The 20,712-nt window shown below is 42.7% G+C and overlaps 1 protein-coding gene across 2 annotated transcripts in view; it reads right to left on the bottom strand.

The window, feature by feature from the left end:
- LOC138677002 (adhesion G protein-coupled receptor E3-like) overlaps positions 1 to 20,712 on the bottom strand; it is a 107,610-nt gene that overhangs the window by 35,591 nt on the left and 51,307 nt on the right. For both annotated transcript variants that reach the window (XM_069766774.1, XM_069766775.1), the window contains 6 exons: positions 20,395 to 20,478; positions 12,858 to 12,928; positions 12,101 to 12,181; positions 7,952 to 8,120; positions 4,303 to 4,413; positions 4,032 to 4,219 (listed from right to left, as the gene is read on the bottom strand). In XM_069766774.1, the coding sequence (XP_069622875.1) occupies positions 4,032 to 4,219; positions 4,303 to 4,413; positions 7,952 to 8,120; positions 12,101 to 12,181; positions 12,858 to 12,928; positions 20,395 to 20,478 (704 nt within the window). The remainder of the gene's footprint in view (positions 1 to 4,031; positions 4,220 to 4,302; positions 4,414 to 7,951; positions 8,121 to 12,100; positions 12,182 to 12,857; positions 12,929 to 20,394; positions 20,479 to 20,712) is intronic.

Raw genomic sequence — 20,712 nt, 5'->3', positions numbered from 1 at the left:
GGCACATCAGGGGCTCTCTAAACGTGACATGGCGTCCGATCTCAATTCCAGCCAATTCTGCATTGAAAAATTCAAACGGCGCTCCTTCACTTCTAAGTTCTGCGGTGCGCCCAAAAAGTGGTTTACCCCCACATATGGGGTACTGGCGTATTCAGGAGAAATTGCATAACAAAATTTATGGTTACATTTCTGTTTTTACACTTGTGAAAATAAAAAAAATGGTTCTGAATTAAGATGTTTGCAAAAAAAAGTTAAATGTTCATTTTTTCCTTCCACATTGTTTCAGTTCCTGTGAAGCACGTAAAGGGTTAATAAACTTCTTGAATGTGGTTTTGAGAACCTTGAGGGGTGTAGTTTTTAGAATGGTGTCACACTTCATTATTTTCTATCATATAAACCCCTCAAAATGACTTCAAATGTGATGTGGTCCCTAAAAAAAAATGGTGTTGTAAAAATGAGAAATTGCTGGTCAACTTTTAACCCTTATAACTCCCTAACAAAAAAAAATTTTGTTTCCAAAATTGTGCTGATGTAGAGTAGACATGTGGGAAATGTTATTTATTAACTATTTTTCGTGACATATCTCTCTGATTTAAGCGTATAAAAATACAAAGTTTGAAAATTGCAAAATTTTAAAAATTTTCGCCATATTTCCATTTTTTTCATAAATAATCGCAAGTAATATCGAAGAAATGTTACCACTAACATGAAGTACAATATGTCACGAAAAAACAATCTCCGAATACATCGATGACACCCTAATTATTTGTGGTGGCGATGTGTCTGCCGTACCGGACTTTATGGGGTACATCAATGGAAATGATTATGGCATCAAATTTACCCACAGATGGAACCAGAGTGAAATCTCATTCCTGGACCTAGATCTGATGGGCGTTGAAAATGAGATCGTTGACAGCAAAACGCATGTTAAACCCATAAGTGGCAATACTGTGTTACATGCAAGGAGTAGCCATCCCAAACATACCGTCAAATCGATTCCTGTCGGGGAATACACGCGGCTTAAAAGAAATTGTAGTAGAGATAGAGACACATTGAGAAAAGAGGAGTTTCGTCGCTTAAAAGTAAAATTAAAAGAAATAGGGCGCAGAAAATAGTTGAGACTGAGCAAGTCAAGAGACAGTCTTCTAGTACCGGACAGAGAAAATAAGAGAGGAAAAGAAACAAGAAGGAAAAAACCTTATGTGTGCTTCCAATATAGCACTCAGTTTCAGGAAATTAAGAACATAATTTTAAAAAGGTTACCTATACTACAAGAAGATGATTCACTCTCTGAAATTCTAAAAGACGGTCTTAATGTTGTGGCTAGAAGAGCGCCGACTATTGGCAACTCACTATTGCCGAGTTTTTTCTCATCGCAGCCGGTTTCAAAAACATGGCTCGAATGCAAGGGCTTCTATAAATGTGGTGTTACTGCTTGCAGTACTTGTCGGAATGCATCAACAAAAAAAACACATTTCAGGATAGGGATAAAATTAAAACCTATCATATAAAAAGTTTTATTAATTGTCATACTAGTAACGTAGTTTACAAAATTGATTGCACCGAATGCAATGTAGCATATATAGGATGCACAACAAGAAAGTTGAAAACCAGAATATTGGAGCATTTGAGGGATTTAGGGAGCAGTAACACTCTTAATAGAAATGTATCAGCCGTTGCAAAACATTTTAGTGCACATCATGCAGGAGATATATCCATGATGACGATTCAGGGCATAGAGCATGTTAATTTATCACAGCGGGGTGGAGATGTTAAAAGACAGCTTCTAACCAGAGAAGCTTTTTGGATCTACAATTTGCGAACTAGATATCCACTTGGTCTTAATCGTAAAAATGAAATTATGTATCATTATTGCTAGTTGTTCATTGTATTATTGATTGTATTTTTTAGCTGTATATTTTATGAGGAATATTCTGTTAGGTATTGTTACTTTACCGTGGTTAGGTGTAATTCTTTGCAGCTGCTGTGAAGTTTGTGCATTCAGGACCTGCAGTAATAGTCATGTGACTTGAATTGTTAATAGGATTGGTCCATGAGCGTTTAACAATCACCGCAATCTCCAAGAAACCATGCATTGATTAAGATCGGGCACGATCGAAACGCGTCGCATGTACTCTGCACTCAGACATTTGCATCAAGGCAAGGAGTTGCTGTATCTACTTTTAATGGAGAAAAAAAGTTTTGAAGTTTTACGGAGCTGGAACGCCTTTTTTTATTTTCGCTATATTCACTCATCCTGGTCCGAGATGAAGTTCCGTGCACCTGCGTGGATCGGTGAGCTGGCTGTGGCTTTTTAGCCTATTTACTTTGCTTATTATACAAATAAGATCCATGAATGTTACTCAACAACTAGCATGACATACAGTGCCTTGCAAAAGTATTTGGCTCCCTGGAACTTTTCAACCTTTTCCCACATATCATGCTTCAAACATAAAGATACCAAATGTAAATTTTTGTTGAAGAATCAACAACAAGTGGAACACAATTGTGAAGTTGAACGAAATTTATTGGTTATTTTATATTTTTGTGGAAATTCAAAAACTGAAAAGTGGGGCGTGCAATATTATTCGGCCCCTTTACTTTCAATGCAGCAAACTCACTCCAGAAGTCCATTGTGGATCTCTGAATGATCCAATGTTGTCCTAGATGCCTAATGATGATAAATATAATCCATCTGTGTGTAATCAAGTCTCCGCATAAATGCACCTGCTCTGTGATAGTCTCAGGCTTCTGTTTAAAGCACAGAGAGCATCATGAAGACCAAGGAACACAACAGGCAGGTCCGTTATACTGTTGTGGAAAAGTTTAAATCCGGATTTGGATTCAAATGATTTCCAAAACTTTAAACATCCCAAGGAGCACTGTGCAAGCGATCATATTGAAATGGAAGGAGTATCATACCACTGCAAATCTACCAAGACCCGGCTGTCCCTCTAAACTTTCATCTCAAACAGGGAGAAGACTGATCAAAGATGCAGCCAAGAGGTCCATGATCACTATGGATGAACTGCAGAGATCTACAGCTGATGTGGGACAGTCTGTCCATAGGACAACAATCCGTCGTACACTGCACTAATCTGGCCTTTATGGAAGAGTGGCAAGAAGAAAGCCATTTCTCAAAGATATCCATAAAAAGTGTCACTTAAAGTTTGCAACAAGCCACCTGGGAGACACACCAAACATGTGGAAGAAGGTGCTCTGGTCAGATGAAACCAAAATCAAACTTTTTGGCAACAATGCCAAACGATATGTTTGGCGTAAAGGCAACACAGCTCATCACCCTGAACACACCATCCCCACTATCAAACATGGTGGTGGTGGCAGCATGGTTTGGGCCTGCTTTTCTTCAGCAGGGACAGGGAAGATGGTTAAAATTGATGGGAAGATGGATGGAGCCAAATACTGGACCATTCTTGAAGAAAACCTGTTGAAGTCTGCAAAAAACCTGAGACTGAGACGGAGATTTGTCTTCCAACAAGACAATGATACCAAACATAAAGCAAAATTTACAATGGAATGGATCACAAATAAACGTATCCAGGTGTTAGAATGGCCAAGTCAAAGTCCAGACCTCAATCCAATCAAGAATCTGTGGAAAGAGGTGAAAACTGCTGTTCACAAACGATCTCCATTAAACCTCATGGAGCTCGAGCTTTTTGCCAAGGAAGAATTAGCAAGAATTTCAGTCTCTCGATGTACAAAACTGATAGAGACATACCCCAAGCGACTTGCAGCTGTAATCACAGCAAACGGTGGCTCAACAAAGAATTAAGTAAAAGGGGCCGAATAATATTGCACGCCCCAATTTTCAGTTGTTGAATTTCCACAAAAATGTAAAATAACCAATAAATTTCGTTCAACTTCACAATTGTGTTACATTTGTTGTTGATTCTTCACCAAAAAATTACACTTGGTATCTTTATGTTTTGAAGCATGATATGTGAGAAAAGGTTGAAAAGTTCCAGGGGGCCGAATACTTTCGCAAGGCACTGGAAATTTCTTGTACTGACCATCATATGTTTCAGAGTGAATCTCACTGGTGAGCCCAGATTCTGTGTTTTGTCACTTGTGATAATGCCACCAACCACTGAGGAGATAATATCTTCTCTTGATCTATTATCAGAATCCCCAAGAGCTGCAAGAATGCTGCCATTTAGCCTGGCGTTGAGAACTTTGTATGAGATGAAAATGGCTCCACCTGATAAGCACAAACATATTACAGAATAAGCATATGATCAACTAATGCAACTGTAAAGTCACTACAGTCAACTCCAGACTTACCACCTTTGAAGTTGACAAGTGAGCACGGTACTTGCATATTGTCTTTATCGACTTTAAGAAAAATGGAAGATCCACTAGCACAATGCTCATCAGAAACCTTCATCTCTGCCTCTATAGAAGATAAAAAAGAGGCTTTATGTGATTATTAGGGTGTATTGGTCATACATATAGGTGCCATGTCATACTTTCTAAGATATTATTAGCCTTCTTATAATACTAGCCAACAAAGCACCAATTTACAATATACCGGAGGAGAAAACACAACAAAAAAGGAGGAAAAAGCCTCCAATATTCTGGTGAAAACGTGACAAAGAAGCAGGCAAAGAGGTACTTACCTGTCCAGGCCTCAAGTCAAATGCACTATCATGGTGCAGCGGGCCCAAGTAAAGATGACGACTACACAGGTGCGCATTATAGTTAGCACCGGTCAGCCCGCCACAGGGCGTTACTAATAGGCTATTATCCAGATGCTGTGTGAACACTGCTGCAGGTTATTTATTTGCACTGCTGTGCCAAGCGGCCAATCCCTGATTGTAGGCTGGCTGTCTCATTTGGTATTACCGCACCTGTGCAGCCGCCATCTTTACTTGGGCCCCCTGCACCATGATAGTGCATTTGACTTGAGGCCTGGACAGGTAAACACTAGTGATGAGCAAATATACTCGTTACTTGAGATTTCTCGAGCATGCTCGGGGGTCCTCCGAGTATTTTTTAGTGCTCGGAGATTTCGTTTTTATTGCCACAGCTGAATGATTTACATCTGTTAGCCAGCATGAGTACATGTGGGGGTTGCCTGGTTGCTAGGGAATCCCCACATGTACTTATGCTGGCTAACGGATGTCAATCATTCAGCTGCGGCAATAAAAACGAAATCTCCGAGCACTAAAATATACTCGGAGGACCCCCGAGCATGCTCGAGAAATCTCGAGTAACGAGTATATTCGCTCATCACGAGTAAGCACCTTTGCCTGTTTCTTTGTCGTGTTTTCTCCAGAATACTATGACATACTAGAGGAGGTCTGGCCGTTATTGAGTCAGCAGTACGTTGGTGGCTTTTCTGTCCTCTGCTCCTCAGCACTTGGTGACCCTGCTCTGTAATGTTACATGGTCTCCACTTTGTGGCTGAGTTGCTGCGGTTCCTTCCACTTCTCAATCACTTACAGGTGATGGCGGAATATTTAGGAGGGAAGAAATATCATGAACGGACTTGTTACAATTGCGGCATCTCTACATAACTGGTTCATCGGTGTTATTTAGTCACTCTTTGGTACGCCATACTAAGGAGAAGTACTTCCCAGGACATCATCCAAGCTATGGTCAGTCCTGATTGATTTAGACATCTACTATATAATTGTCTAAGGGTTACTTCCATCTTTCTGTCTGTCTGTCTTTCTGTCTGTCTGTCACTGAAATCCCAAGTCGCTGATTGGTCGTGGCCAGCTGGCACAGTCCAGCCTCGAAATGGCCGCTCCCTACTCCCCTGAACTCAGTGCCCCCTCCATTCTCCCCCCCCCAGTCAGCGCCCGCCACCCACATAGCGTTGTAGCAGTCCGTTAAACCGACTGCGTTACACCGCGGCATAACGCGGTGTGACGCAGTCTGTTAATGCTGCTATTAACCCTATGTGACAAACTTTTTAGTAAAAAGATCTAATGTTAAAAATAATAAAAAAAATAAAAAATCGTGCTATTCTCACCTTCCGGCGCCTTTCCCGTTCCTTGCGACGCTCCGGGCCATGCATTGCGGTCTCGTGAGATGATGACATAGCACTCTCGCGAGACCGCTACGTCATCATCTTGAGACCGCAATGCATTCTTGGGACCAGAGTGTCGCGAGGAGCATCGCTAAACGCCTCGCCTGGTTTTTAATTCAATTTTTTTTTTTTACAGGGATATGGTGCCCACACTGCTATATAGTACTTGGGCTGTGTTATATACTGCATGGCTGCTATATACTACATGGGCAGTGTTATATACTACGCGGGCTGTGCTATATATAATGTGGGCAATGTTATATACTACGTGGGCAGTGTAATATACTGTGTGGGCTGTATTATATACTGCGTGGGCTGTTGTTATATACTATGTGGGCAGTGTTATAGACTACGTGGGTAGTGTTTAATACTGCGTGGGCTGTGTTATATATTATGTGGGCTGTGCTATATATTACGTGGGCTGTGCTATATATTACGTGAGCTGTGCTATATATTACGTGGGCTGTGTTATATACTACACTGCTGTGCTATATACTACGTGGGCAGTGTTATATACTAAGTGGCTGCTATATACTAAGTGGCTGCTATATACTAAGTGGCTGCTATATACTAAGTGGCTATGCTATATACTATGTGGCTGTGCTATACACTACGTGGCTGTCTGTTATGTGGGCTGTATACTGAGTGAGCAGTGCTATATGCTGCGTGGGCTGTGTTATATACTGCGTGGCTTTGCTATATACTATGTGGCTCCTATATACTACATGGCTGTGTTATATACTATGTGGCTGCTATATATTACGTGGGCTGTTTTATATACTACGTGGCTGTGCTATATACTACGTGGCTGTGTTATATACTACATGGCTGCTATATACTACGTGGCTCTGCTATATACTACGTGGCTGTGCTATTTACTACGTGAGCTGTGTTATATACTACGAGGCTGTGCTATATACTACGTGGCTGCTATATACTATGTGGCTCCTATATACTACGTGGGCTGTGCTATATACTACGTGGCTGCTATATACATACATACAAACATACATATTCTAGAATACCCAATGCGTTAGAATCGGGCCACCATCTAGTATCTAACAAACCTCTATGAGAGCTGCTTTTACTTCCTGTTAGGAATCCAAGTTGCCATAAAAATATGTGGAAAGATCTTAGGAATGAGATGTTGCCATCAATGTAGGGTCAGTACAGGGACTATTCATGCATTGCTGAATATTTGAACTGATATACAGTATAATAGTTAAAAAGGTTGCTCACTATTTTTATATTGATGACCTATTCTTAGGATAGGTCATCAATGTTTGATTGGCTGGGGGCCGACACCGGCACTCTCGCCGATCAACTGTTATTGGTGTCGGTGGCAGCCAGCTGCAAGTACTCACTTGCCGAGATGCTCTATCTTCTGAGGGTGGCCACCACAGGGTACAACACATCCGCCTCCTATTGATTTGAATAGGAGGTGGATGTGCAGTACCAAGCCCTGGCCACTAACAGAAAATAGAGCAGCTCACAAGTGAGTACTTCCAGCTGCCGGCCACCGCCGACACCGACAACAGCTTATCGGCAGGGGTGTCGGACTCAGGCTGATCAGACATTGATGATATATTCTATGGATAGGTCAGCAATGTAAAAGTAGTGGACAACTTCTTTAAAAGTTAGCTGCAATCAAAGTGATTTTTCCCCCCCAGAAAAAAAGGTGTATATTGCCTGCCCATACAAAAAATATTGGCAATCCCCTGTAGACTGTGAGCCCTCGCGGGCAGGGCCCTCTCTCCTCATGTACTTGTGAGTGCCTTGTTTTACTCATGTTTATTGTACTTGTCTATATTTGCCCCGTTCACATGTAAAGCGCCATGGAATAAATGGCGCTATAAAAATGTATAATAATAATAATACAAGTTTTTATCTACTCACTGATTTCAGCAGTGTTTATTCGCTGATCTCTGGGGTCTGTAGCAAAAGATGCAAGTAGTGAAGTTTCCACTTTCTCGATTACAGCAATGAAAACTGTTTGGAGTTCGGTGGAATTGAATGTTTTCAAAGAAGTTTGATTGAGAAGGTTAGTGATTTGAGTTGCCACTTTCTATGAAGATGACGAAATTTAGGACATTTAGAAGCAAATCCAATAACATTAGGAAAAGACTAGATACAAAAACCTTTAAAAATAACTCTAGTGCCGTCCACCGAGATATACGACAAATGTCCCAAGTGATAAATCTAATTATTGTACATACATTGGTGTTACGCAGTGCCTTGGGACTATGGGCTCTAACCAGTTCCATAGAATTAGTGGAGCCCTAGTTTATTCTTGTCCCCCAAATTAGTCCAGAAGGTGGATATGCAGACACCTTCTACCTTGCTATGTTCCTAAATCAACCCTTATCTGCCCCCTCCCCCACCCAGGGAGGTGAGAAGCCGTAGTGTATTCGATAAAACTAACCAGACAAACAAGGGAAGACGGACAAGGATTAATGAAAATAGCAATCACACAAAATACACTCTCTGAATTAGGAGAGGATAAGGATGTGCACACAAAACAAATATCCAAACAATCTCCTGAACAACTCTCCAAATCCAGCTCCACCCACGAACTGTACCTAGAACTCTAAACCAGGCAGTAAGAACGAACACTGGCAATTCCTAAGTTCCAGAGGCGAGTGTATATGACAGAGGGGAGTGGCCAACACTGAACAGCTGAAACAAGCCATGTTGAAGAGCTCCATGAGCTGCAACTGAACTGATTAAACCTTGCACTGCCAGCAAGGTAAAAACCTGCGCTGTTTATTAAGATGGTGAAGTATTTCTAACCAGTGCAGGAGTACGTGAAACCAGACGTCACGATCTCTCTGTCATGGTATCCCCGTGATACAATGGCAGAACTTCAAGCTCTAGTAAAATGTCCAATAGGGACCCAACTATCACAGGTCTTCTCATATGGTTCCAGTACACCCCAGTACCTGACACATCTAACAGTGAGATTTTTGTAAATTTTTAGGGTCTAATTACTGAACATTGATCTCATCAGTCCTACAGTTATTGTGGGATGTATCAATGATAGTATCTTGGGCTAGTGAAGAGCAAATACAAACGAGGGTTCTCTAATACATTCTTAATTAGTTAAAACAATGATTAACATGTCAGAAAACTTCTGGTAACCACAACAGTTGGGAACAAAAAATTAAGCATTATTAAAGATAATTGTGACACCCCAGGGCCTGGTCGTCACAGTGTCATTGCTTTCCTAATGGGGAGAGTGATCTCACGCTTGGAAGCAAAGGAAGATCTCTTTTATCACCACAATGCATACAACATGTTCACACTCCGGGCCAGAAGGGGGAGCCCTGATCCAGTTAATGGATGGCTTCCCTAGATATATAGTACAGACCAAAAGTTTGGACATCCCCTCTCATTTAAAGATTTTTCTGTATTTTCATGACTATGAAAATTGTACATTCACACTGAAGGCATCAAAACCATGAATTAACACATGTGGAATTATATACTTAACAAAAAAGTGTGAAACAACTGAAATTATGTCTTATATTCTAGGTTCCTCAAAGTAGCCACCTTTTGCTTTGATGACTGCTTTGCACACTCTTGGCATTCTCTTGATGAGCTTCAAGAGGTAGTCACCGGGAATGGTCTTCCAACAATCTTGAAGGAGTTCCCAGAGATGCCTAGCACTTGTTGGCCCTTTTGCCTTCACTCTGCGGTCCAGCTCACCCCAAACCAACTCGATTAGGTTCAGGTCTGGTGACTGTCGAGGCCAGGTCATCTGGCGTAGCACCCAATCACTCTCCTTCTTGGTCAAATAGCCCTTACACAGCCTGGATGTGTGTTTGGGGTCATTGTCCTGTTGAAAAATAAATCATGGTCCAACTAAATGCAAACCGGATGGAATAGCATGCCGCTGCAATATGCTGTGGTACCATGCTGGTTCAGCATGCCTTCAATTTTGAATTTATCCCCATTAGTATCACCAGCAAAGCACCCCCACACCATCACACCTCCTCCTCCATGCTTTACGGTGGGAGCCAGGCATGTAGAGTCCTTCCGTTCATCTTTTCTGCGTCGTACAAAGACACGGTGGTTGGAACCAAAGATCTCAAATTTGGACTCATCAGACCAAAGCACAGATTTCCACTGGTCTATTGTCCATTCCTTGTGTTCTTTAGCCCAAACAAGTATCTTCTGCTTGTTGCCTGTACTTAACAGTGGTTTCCTAGCAGCTATTTTACCATGAAGGCCTGCTGCACAAAGTCTCCTCTTAACAGTTGTTGTAGAGATGTGTCTGCTGCTAGTACTCTGTGTGGCATTGACCTGGTCTCTAATCTGAGCTGCTGTTAACCTGCGATTTCTGAGGCTGGTGACTCAGATAAACTTATCCTCAGAAGCAGAGGTGACTCTTGGTCTTCCTTTCCTGGGGCTGTCCTCATGTGAGCCAGTTTTTTTATAGCGCTTGATGGCCACTCGTTTTTCTTTGCTTATCTGCTTTTTTTTGGCCATAATACAAATTCTAACAGTCTATTCAGTAGGACTATCAGCTGTGTATCCACCAGACTTCTGCACAACACAACTGATGGTCCCAACCCCATTTATAAGGCAAGAAATCCCACTTATTAAACCTGACAGGGCACACCTGTGAAGTGAAAACCATTCCCGGTGACTACCTCTTGAAGCTCATCAAGAGAATGCCAAGAGTGTGCAAAGCAGTCATCAAAGCAAAAGGTGGCTACTTTGACAAACCTAGAATATAAGACATAATTTCAGTTGTTTCACACTTTTTTGTTAAGTATATAATTCCACATGTGTTAATTCATAGTTTTGATGCCTTCAGTGTGAATGTACAATTTATATAGTTATGCAAATACAGAAAAATCTTTAAATGAGAAGGTGTGTCCAAACTTTTGGTCTGTACTGTACATTCTGGTTTGGAGGGAAAGAGAGTTAGTTCCTGTCAGAGAGACAGAGGGGAAGGAAGTAGAGGGGCCGTGCAGCTACGAGAAAGTGCTGCAGCTCCTGGATCATGATATACCGAAGGAAGAGCAGTGTTTAGTGAGCGTGCAGGAGAGAGAAGCACAGGCGAGTGACAACAGGGGAGGACAGCTGCGACTAGGCTACCTCCCTGGAGAGCGCAGATACCGGTAGCCGGAGGACCAAGGGTGTGTCAGACTCTAAGTGGCACAGCAGAAACCGGCAGGACAGCAGACTACATATAACCTGTCTGCAATAACACCCAGGAGACACAGTGGCACATAGAGCCCGGGTCGTGATAGAGACCATACAAAAAGACTTGAGCCACCTGTCATACGGGTTTGTGTCCCACTTCTATGAAGGACAGAAAGAGAACTGTGAGTACCTTGCCAGAAGCCATAGGCAGTAAGGGACTACAACATCACCGCACTAATAGGAAGGCTTCTAACTTCACCTGGTAAAAGGGACTCTGAATTTGCTTCCAAGCCAGTCGGACCCTGCCTGTACCTGTAATCTGGTGCCCTGGACTGCGGTTGCCTGAAGCCTACAGTAAACCAGGTAAAGAGACTGCAAACCTTTGTCCTTCGTTCTTTACTGCACCATTCACCATCTTCATCTACACACGGGAGCCCTGGGGACCTACTTCACCTGTGGGAAGTTATACCATCACCCCAGAGGATCCCTTTAAGCAGCGTCGGTCCCTACTGACCGAATACCACAGGTTGCGCTCACGAACAAACTTTATTCTCAAAACCCCTTTTAAAGACCGTCCCTTTAACATGGGCGCCCATGGTCATGGACCAGGTCGCCGCTACAGTGGCATCCCCCTTTGAGTCGACCGGACCCGGTACCGAGTACCCCACGGCCCTGGCAGTCGACTCATAATCTTAAAGGGAATCTTTCAGTAGGCTGAACCCCCCTAAGCCGTCTATATGGGCATTCACGTCATAAGAAGTTGAATAAAATTCTTAAAGAAAATTATGTAAGATTCTAAATGGGAAAAAGTAGATTTCTGGATTTTTAATTAGGTCCCAGAAGCAGAACAATAGGAAATAAAAATCTTACAAATCTCATCAGTTCTTTTCTTACCTCAACAGGGTTGGTTTTATTTTTCTCACAGGCATTTTCTGTAATATTCTCAATGGATTTCAAGAATGTGCACAGCGGATCCTATAGAGAATTAAACAAAGTGTCTAAAAATATATATACATGAAATAATGTCTACTTATCCTTCTGGTGCGAAGCTTTCACACTTCATATTATTGTCATGTGAATGAGGCCCAGCACAGCAGGTGCAACTGCAGGATCCCACACAGGCACCATCATCAGGATAGAAGCTCCTCTATCATATCGTGTATATTTTCACTTTAAATTATATGTTTAATTCAGCTGCCATAAACCTAGAATAAAAATAGTCAACTTTTGCAAATGGTCTTGATTAAAATTAGCTTATGTTTTGTGTATACAGCTCCTATGCTGAGCTATACGTCTACATGGTAGCAGACTACGAACAAATCCTGTGTAGTCTGATCCTATCTGATCCATGTGTTACTCTCTATCCTCTCTTTTGACAACCTACAGACAATAGAGGGGACAAAGAGATGAGAAAAACACATTATCAGACTACTAAGGATTTGTTTGTAGTCTGTAACCTGGGAACACCTAGTTCTGCGTTGGATCTGTATACACAAATAGGATTTTTTTCATCAAAACAAATAACTAAGTTAATTTATTTGATATTTTTATGATTTGAGAAAAAGTACTCATATCCATTAAGAAATTAAGAAAAGTGTTCTGAGATGTATATCTCTATGCACTTACACAAGGATTTGGTAGCATCACATACCATGCTATTATGTTTTTCACATTTCTCGAGTTCCTGGTCGGTGCTGGACTCACTGTGACATCTGTCATACCCTGGAAAGAGAAAAAAAAAAAAAGGTAAGAAGTTCATTCTCACAATGCAGAGGCTCTAACTTCCACTTAGATGTAATTTAGCACTTATTAGTTCATTTTTTATTTATTTACAGCAGGGGTGGTACAAGCTCTGTTGGTGCCCATGGTGGTGATTTTAGAATGCATCACACAGCGCTCCTCGATAGACATTACGGTAATTTAATTGGTCCAAGTTGCAAATATACTGTAGGACTTGCTCTTTTTTTTATCAGCCATAAATTACGCCTTCCCATGTTGCTCTAGAGAACTGCCATCTCCACCTACCGGTCACTACCCGTGATTGAAAGACTACCTGCAAAGTAGAAAGACCTTATCTAGGCTTTAGTTTTTGTCTCTGCAGGTCAGATGGCTCTCTCTGTTGTTGCACCTCTCATAGCATACAGCCGCACATACACAGAAACTGCAGCGGCGGCCCCTCCGCTCTGTCTTCTATAACTATAATGTACAAATAAATCTAATCTGGTAGGGATTATATTTGGTAAAATATTTTTTATGAAATTTATGAAACCAAAAAATGAATTCTCGTCTTGAAATGAGGGAGTTGTATGAGGAAAGACATTGATGTCAAATTGGCATCAATATCCAACTGGTAAAGGTTTAACAACTGTGACCCTGACGATTGATAGAACTAAGTGCTTGTAAAGGACAAGGCAATGTAAATAAGTTATCCAACTTATATTAAAAAATAATCCCACAGGCAATTAAAGGGGTTTTCTCAAGTTGGGGGATCTATGGGCTAGACGATAACTTTATGATTTCTGGGGGTCCAACGGCTGGGACTTCCACCGATCCCGAGAACTGGCGTTTTGAAGAGCCCTATGCGAATGGAGCAGGGGTCGATCATGCGCACTCCTGCTTCTTTCGTTCTTAATGGGCATGTCGAAGATCAACTGAGTGCCGTGCTTGGCTATTACACTTTTAAAATTAATGGAGTGGATGTGCACATGATCAATGGAGGTGTACATGGTCAACCACCACTTCGCATGGGGCTCTCACGAGCCCTGGTTCACGGGATCGGTGATGACTACAGCAATCGGTAAGTTATCCCTTATCACATGGATAGCTGATAACTTCCAAACTTGAGAAAACCCCTTAATTGTATAAATTAGTAAACGAGACATTGCTCACCAAGTTGAAAACCCCCGTCGCTCTAGCTCATGCCACTCCAGTGCTGTCCATCTGAATCAGAAGTGATGACATTCTGTTCTTAGGTTATCTGACCCCTTAGGCTTGTAATTGGCTACAGTAAAGACGGGACGTCATCGACTGTGCATCTAATAAAGTCCTGTTAGAGTCACCTTAGGCTGAGTTCACACTGCGTTGTGTGAACCCGTTTAACGGACTAAGTTACACTGCGGCATAACGCGGTGTAACGTAGTCCGTTAACGCCGCCATTACTTTCAATGGCAGACGCATCGCTAGCGCCTGCCCGCAATGGGCGTGCGCTAACGGTGTGCCGTCATTGAGTGACGGACCCGAGATGCGGGCTGCAGCGTTTCCGGGTCCGTCACTGCTAGCGCACTGCCAGCGCAGATGGAGCTAGCAGATGCTCCATCTGTGCTAGCGCAGTGCCAAAGTCGGCACTTGCGTTAGTGCAGTCCGTTTAACGGATGTGTTGAACCGACTGCACAATGCAAGTGTGAACCTAGCCTTCCCCGTGCCGTCCATGAAAGGCCTCAGCGGTCCGATAACAACATCACATCTGAGTTACTCGCATTGAACTCGCAAGTGTGACCTGTTATGGCTGGCAATCAGGCAACACAGCGTGCAGTAATCAGCGCACATACAGAGATCTGGCAATTTCCAAAAACAATAGGACGAGCTCTGAGACGTGGAATCTCTGTAGACTGCAGTACCTGATCTATCCTCACACAACTATAAGCAGCAGTGGATTGCGCCTAACAACTACCTATGCAACTCGGCACTGCCTGAGGAGCTGACTAGCCTGAAGATAGAAATACAAGCCTGACTTACCTCAGAGAAATACCCCAAAGGAATAGGCAGCCCCCCACATATAATGACTGTTAGCAAGATGAAAAGACAAACGTAGGAATGAAATAGATTCAGCAAAGTGAGGCCCGATATTCTAGACAGAGCGAGGATAGCAAAGAGAACTATGCAGTCTACAAAAAACCCTAAAACGAAAACCACGCAAAGGGGCAAAAAGACCCACCGTGCCGAACTAACAGCACGGCGGTGCACCCCTCTGCTTCTCAGAGCTTCCAGCAAAAGACAATAGCAAGCTGGACAGAAAAAAACAGAAAACAAACTAGAAGCACTTATCTAGCAGAGCAGCAGGCCCAAGGAAAGATGCAGTAGCTCAGATCCAACACTGGAACATTGACAAGGAGCAAGGAAGACAGACTCAGGTGGAGCTAAATAGCAAGGCAGCCAACGAGCTCACCAAAACACCTGAGGGAGGAAGCCCAGAGACTGCAATACCACTTGTGACCACAGAAGTGAACTCAGCCACAGAATTCACAACAGTGACCCTGGTCTAATGGAGACACTGTGGGTGTTTCGGATGGGCTGCACTCATGGTCATTTTATCAAACCTTACTGAAAATAGTTCCTAAATTAGTTCCTAAAATAGTTCTCATTTTTGGATTTAGGAAGTTCTATGGTTTATGACACCACGTAGTCTGCAGCCAGAAAAGAAGCTTGTTATGGTAACAGTATGGAAACACTTGTGGGATACTTGCCATATGCTGTGTCAGGAGAAATATGCAGTATTTGCTGCACACAACCCTGCATGCTGACGTGATTCAATAGGGAAAAGATTGTTTTCATTGAATGGAATTGAGCGAGCCACCCTTGGGGGATTGAGGGTGTTATTCTTCCAGTCATTCACATTTTATGTCTGGTTTTCTCTTCTCCCCATCTGATATTGTGTTGCCCGATAAGTGCTCTTCCCTTACTTTCAAGCATGTGTTCATATACTGTATATAAAGCTAGTATTGACCAAATGGACCACCATCGGCCAATGTCGGATACAAAAAGGTTGCCCATGTTGAATTAAAAAAAAAGAAGGGTTATGAGGTTCTCGAACAAGATAGGGTATCTCGCTGCGGCTCACTCCCCAATCTGCACTTAGGACACATTTGATGAACCAAGTGTACGTATGTATGGGAAACTCAGAGGGAATAGTGATGAAGAAGCAGATTGTTGGCAGCTATTGAATGGAAGTATCCTGGACGATGGGGAAAGATCCACATGGGCTTATAATCACCATGTTGGATCCTATTTCATGTATCAGTTTGGTATTGGAGAGACATTTTTCCTCCAAAAAGTGTGCTGTAGGGTGAGCAACGGTGCGCTCATTGGGTTACTTAGAGACTTATGATGTGATATCCAAAGGGAAGGTTAAAACATCTGAACAGTGACAGGCGGCACATTGGATTTTGGTATCCACGTGACCCACCTGTTAAAGTTTTTAAGAAGATCTCCTAGGATTTGTCAAAATTTGAACATGTATCCTACTCTGAATGTGCCATCCCCTTCTTTCCTCCATATTTTAAGTTTCCATTATTCTTCTTGTCATATTTATGCAAAGGATGGTGTGAAATAGCGCTCACTGAATGTGTTGGGGAACACTCACTTGGCAGCTGGATTAAGGCACACAGGAAAGATTTTCCGCTTAAAACAGTCCATGCAGTTTATTTATACACAGCATAAACCACTGACCTCTGAGCTTAGACACCTCTTTCTCCAGCTCGCCTATTCTGCTCTCAGCCGCTTGCCCCTGGAGTTCTTCTTGTCCCTTCCGAGTTCTCTCGGCACCACCACCCTCAGAATCAGTTGAGCTTGCATCCTCTGAAGAGTTATCTGGTACCAAGGTCACCTCTTCAGCGGCTTCCACCACCTCTGTGCCTTTGGCCTCCTCTTGGGTTCTATAGTAACAACTTTGACCCTCTCTTGAGGGCCTGCCATGTCACCTTTAGCTACCTCTCAATTCTCTGGAACTGCAGAGTATCCCACATACTCCAGCTCCTCTGCATCAGTTTCTCTGGAGCCTTCATCATATTCAGCCATCTCACCCTTTTCTGTCACCGCCACCCCTTTTGCCTTGGGACACTCTGCCCCCTTTTTGTACTCCACCCCCTTTGGGCAAACATCCCCAGTTGGGTCACCGCCCCCCTTTTGGGACTCCACCCCTTTTGGGGATCCCCCTCAGGCCTCAGTTCGCACAGTCCGCTGATATCTCTCTGGGCTTGCATTGGCCCTTTATGAGACTGCCTGACCTGGTCTGGCAATGTCCTCTTGCAACACCCCACCAGCTCCTACTGGTGCTGCCACAGCTTCTGTTGCAGCCACTGGCTCTCCACCCCAGGGCTCCACACCGCTGTGCAAGGCTCTGCACCTCTCTTCACGGCTCTATACAGGTCTGCATGGCGAGGCTCCGCACCACTCTGCAAGGCTCTACACAGCTCCACAAGGCTCTGCACCTCTCTTCCCGGCTCTACACAGCTCTGCAAGCCTCCGATCTGCAGATTTTATGGACCCGCCGATCCACAGCAATCACCTGCTGTAATCCTCCCAGGTACCTCCTGGACTGATGCCCGCATTCTCCACCAATTGTGAGATAGCACTCACTGAATGTGTTTGGGAACACTTACTTGTCAGTGGGATTAAGGCACACAGGAACAATATTCCACTTAAGACAGTCCATTCAGTTTATTTATACACAGCATAAACCACCTAAAGTACAGTCCATTTCATTACATCAATGAACTATGTTATGACAACCAGTCTGTTCCAATACCAGATACACCCATCTGCCTTTCTTACAACCCTCTTGTCCAAGGTTACCTTCCAGGAGCTCCTGACTCCTTGTCAGTACTGACTTCCAGTAAGGGATCACTGACCCATACTATGACTTGTTCGACAAGCTCCAACCTGTCAGTTCCAGAACCTCAGAAGGACGGTAGCTTCCAAAACTCAGATAGCCATCACGGACTCTGCAGGCACATGTCCTCCTCCATGTGCTTTCCAGGAAACAGGAAAAAACCTGAAGGATGTATTGGTGCGTAATAGAGTGGTGTCAAAACGAGTTGATTGGTTAACAGCGGGCATCCCACAAGGCAATGTGAAATGTGGACACTGGAACTTCTGTACTTACCATTTAGTAGGAAAATTGATCCAAATTGGTCCTGTTTGACATGTAGTCCAGGATTTTATTTCCTGTAGAACTCCGTATGTAGTGTACGTCCTGTTCTGCCCGTGCGGCTTCTATTATGTGGGAAAAACTATACGCCCCCTTTTCATCAGATTCAGGGAACACTTTAAATTTATCAGCACCGGTAAGGGAGTCCCTAGACTCATAAGTCATGTACACATCCACCATGCAGGAGATGCAGCATGCCTGCGTTTTGCAGGCTTTGAGAGGGTAACCCTATCAGAACAAGGAGATGACCTCCATAAGCTATTATTAAGAAGAGAGGGGAGGTGGATATTGAGAGTAGATGCAACGGGCCCCTTAGGGTTAAATGACCGTACTGATATGTTAGTCTTCTTATAAAGGTATTTTGGCAAGTTGTTGCAGTACTCTGTGGTTTTCTATTGTAAATGCATCTTTACATGTTTGTTAAGTCATTTTGTTCTATTTCATATTGTTTTTAAAGTTTTTACCTTTTAGTAGGAGTTCCGTAGTTTGGTGACGCTCACAGGTGGTATAGTACTTTCCGGGCGGATACGCTTGATAAGTCCTCCCACCTGGAGTTACCATTAGACCCGTAGAAGCTCAGGAGAGCGAAACGGCCGTCGTCATTTGGAACCACAGGTTCTCCCTGCTATGTTTTGCTGTTTTAATATGAAGCCTCAATAAAGGAAGGACATTTTTGCACGGATGGTGAGTGCTCGTTTTCTTATATTCTTCGTTATTTCAGAACTTTCTCCTGTTTTCTACGAGCACCGCATTCCGTAGTGGCTAAATATAACGCTGACTGGTCTGAGGGTAGTACAATAGGTGTTTTGGAGCTGATTGTGCGTCTGCCCTTTTCTTTTGATTTTCTTGTATAGACTGTTGTAGATGTTCCCATGTTCACACTCGGTGTTAGCAAAGGATCTGTGGTAGAGATTGGGGCTGATGATGGAGAAGATGTTTTAATAAAATCTTAGGAAATCAAGTTTTGATACCCCATATGCCATGTTTACCATTAATTTCCCAATAAAAAAATGTCCACCAAATTAGTTTCCACAGGAAAAATATAAAAATAAAGTTCAATTGAAGTCTAGAGATCTCCACTTATTGACAGGTGGGAGTGTTCTTGTTTAACCATCCACAAAAATTCCATTGAAGAGATACAAGATGTCCCAGAGTCAAGGCTGGCAATTTTTTTCCATAATCCAAGGACAAAGCCCAGATCTTGGTGTCAGCAGTCATCTTAGGAAAGATAGTCCTCTAGGGGCAAGAAGATAAACATCCAAGGTTTCCTCTAGCTAAGAAAAAGGATTGATGTCACCTGTTCAACTACACTTGAGTGAACCAAAAGAAGGTCTGTTGGCCATGACAATAAATAATGACTATGGCAGCAGATTGACAATTAGACAAATGAAAAATTGAGTTCTGTTTGTGTGAAAAATAGGCAGATTCTTACATGACTAAACTGCAATACCAGACACAGTCCATTGACAAGATTGGCACTGTTTCAGAGAAACAATCCCTTTACAGTATTTAATTCAAGGAGAAATGGTGCTGAATTTGTTTTAATGCCACATTTAACAGTATTTTATTACCGGATAATATGACTAGCAGTGGAGTATAGCATTTTCTTTTCCATTTGACATGTAACCCCTTCTAGAAATGACAATAATTATTTTTTTATTATTGACAATATCATTATGTTATTAATGATAGCGGATAATGCACTACAAAAATCAGCATAGGTTGGTATGTTCAGTTAGATTAGAAATAAAATGGGAAATTATATGATTTTTTAATATTATAGGGGTATTCTGGCCTTTTGATATGGAGGACCTGCCCTTATGATATGTGAGCAGATCGCTGTGGTTCTGATACCCAACACTCGCACCATCCAGCTGTTTATAGCTCCGGTGATGGCCGGATGGAAACACTGAACTGTAATAGTCAGTCGCTGCTGCATAGAAGCTGTTCTGCAGTACACAGTAGTGTCTGCTGTATATTGATTGGAGCTGTGTACTGCGGTACTGTTCAATGTTTATATCTGGCCGCCATTGGAGCTATTAACAGCTGAATGGTGCGAGTGCTGGGTCTCGGACCCCCACCGATCTGATAATATGTGATTTATCATAAAGGTCAGTATATCAAATTCCCATTTAAGTAAAATCCAAGAAATCCTAAACTCCTAAACTCATATGGTATTTGGAATCTCACCAACGAAATCTTCAAAATTCAAGGCAATGACTAACATCTCACACTAAGTTGATGACTCTTTTGCAATACTCACCTGGCTGTGTTGTCGGAATTACTGTACGCACGCCTCCCATGGTCCTATATGATGTCAGCAATGGACTAGTGGTGGTACTTGGGGCTGATGAAGACAATTTAAGAAAAGTTTTTTAAGTACGTTTCTTAGCATAGCCAATAATGCATGATCTTTTGTGGCACAATCCCACCATTGAGCACAATAAATGTGTCTCATCACTCGAACGCACACTGCGGCCCATTGGTTCTCTAGGTTGGTGGGGGGCCTGGGTCATACATTGATGGACTATACTAAAGACAGAACATCAAGAGAAAATCCCAGAAAATACCTTTAATTTAA

This window comes from Ranitomeya imitator, chromosome 4 (assembly GCF_032444005.1).
Source record: "Ranitomeya imitator isolate aRanImi1 chromosome 4, aRanImi1.pri, whole genome shotgun sequence".
Taxonomy (NCBI): domain Eukaryota; kingdom Metazoa; phylum Chordata; class Amphibia; order Anura; family Dendrobatidae; genus Ranitomeya; species Ranitomeya imitator.
The sequence above is the reverse complement of the archived record's forward strand: the minus strand, read 5'-3'. Positions and strand labels throughout refer to the sequence as shown.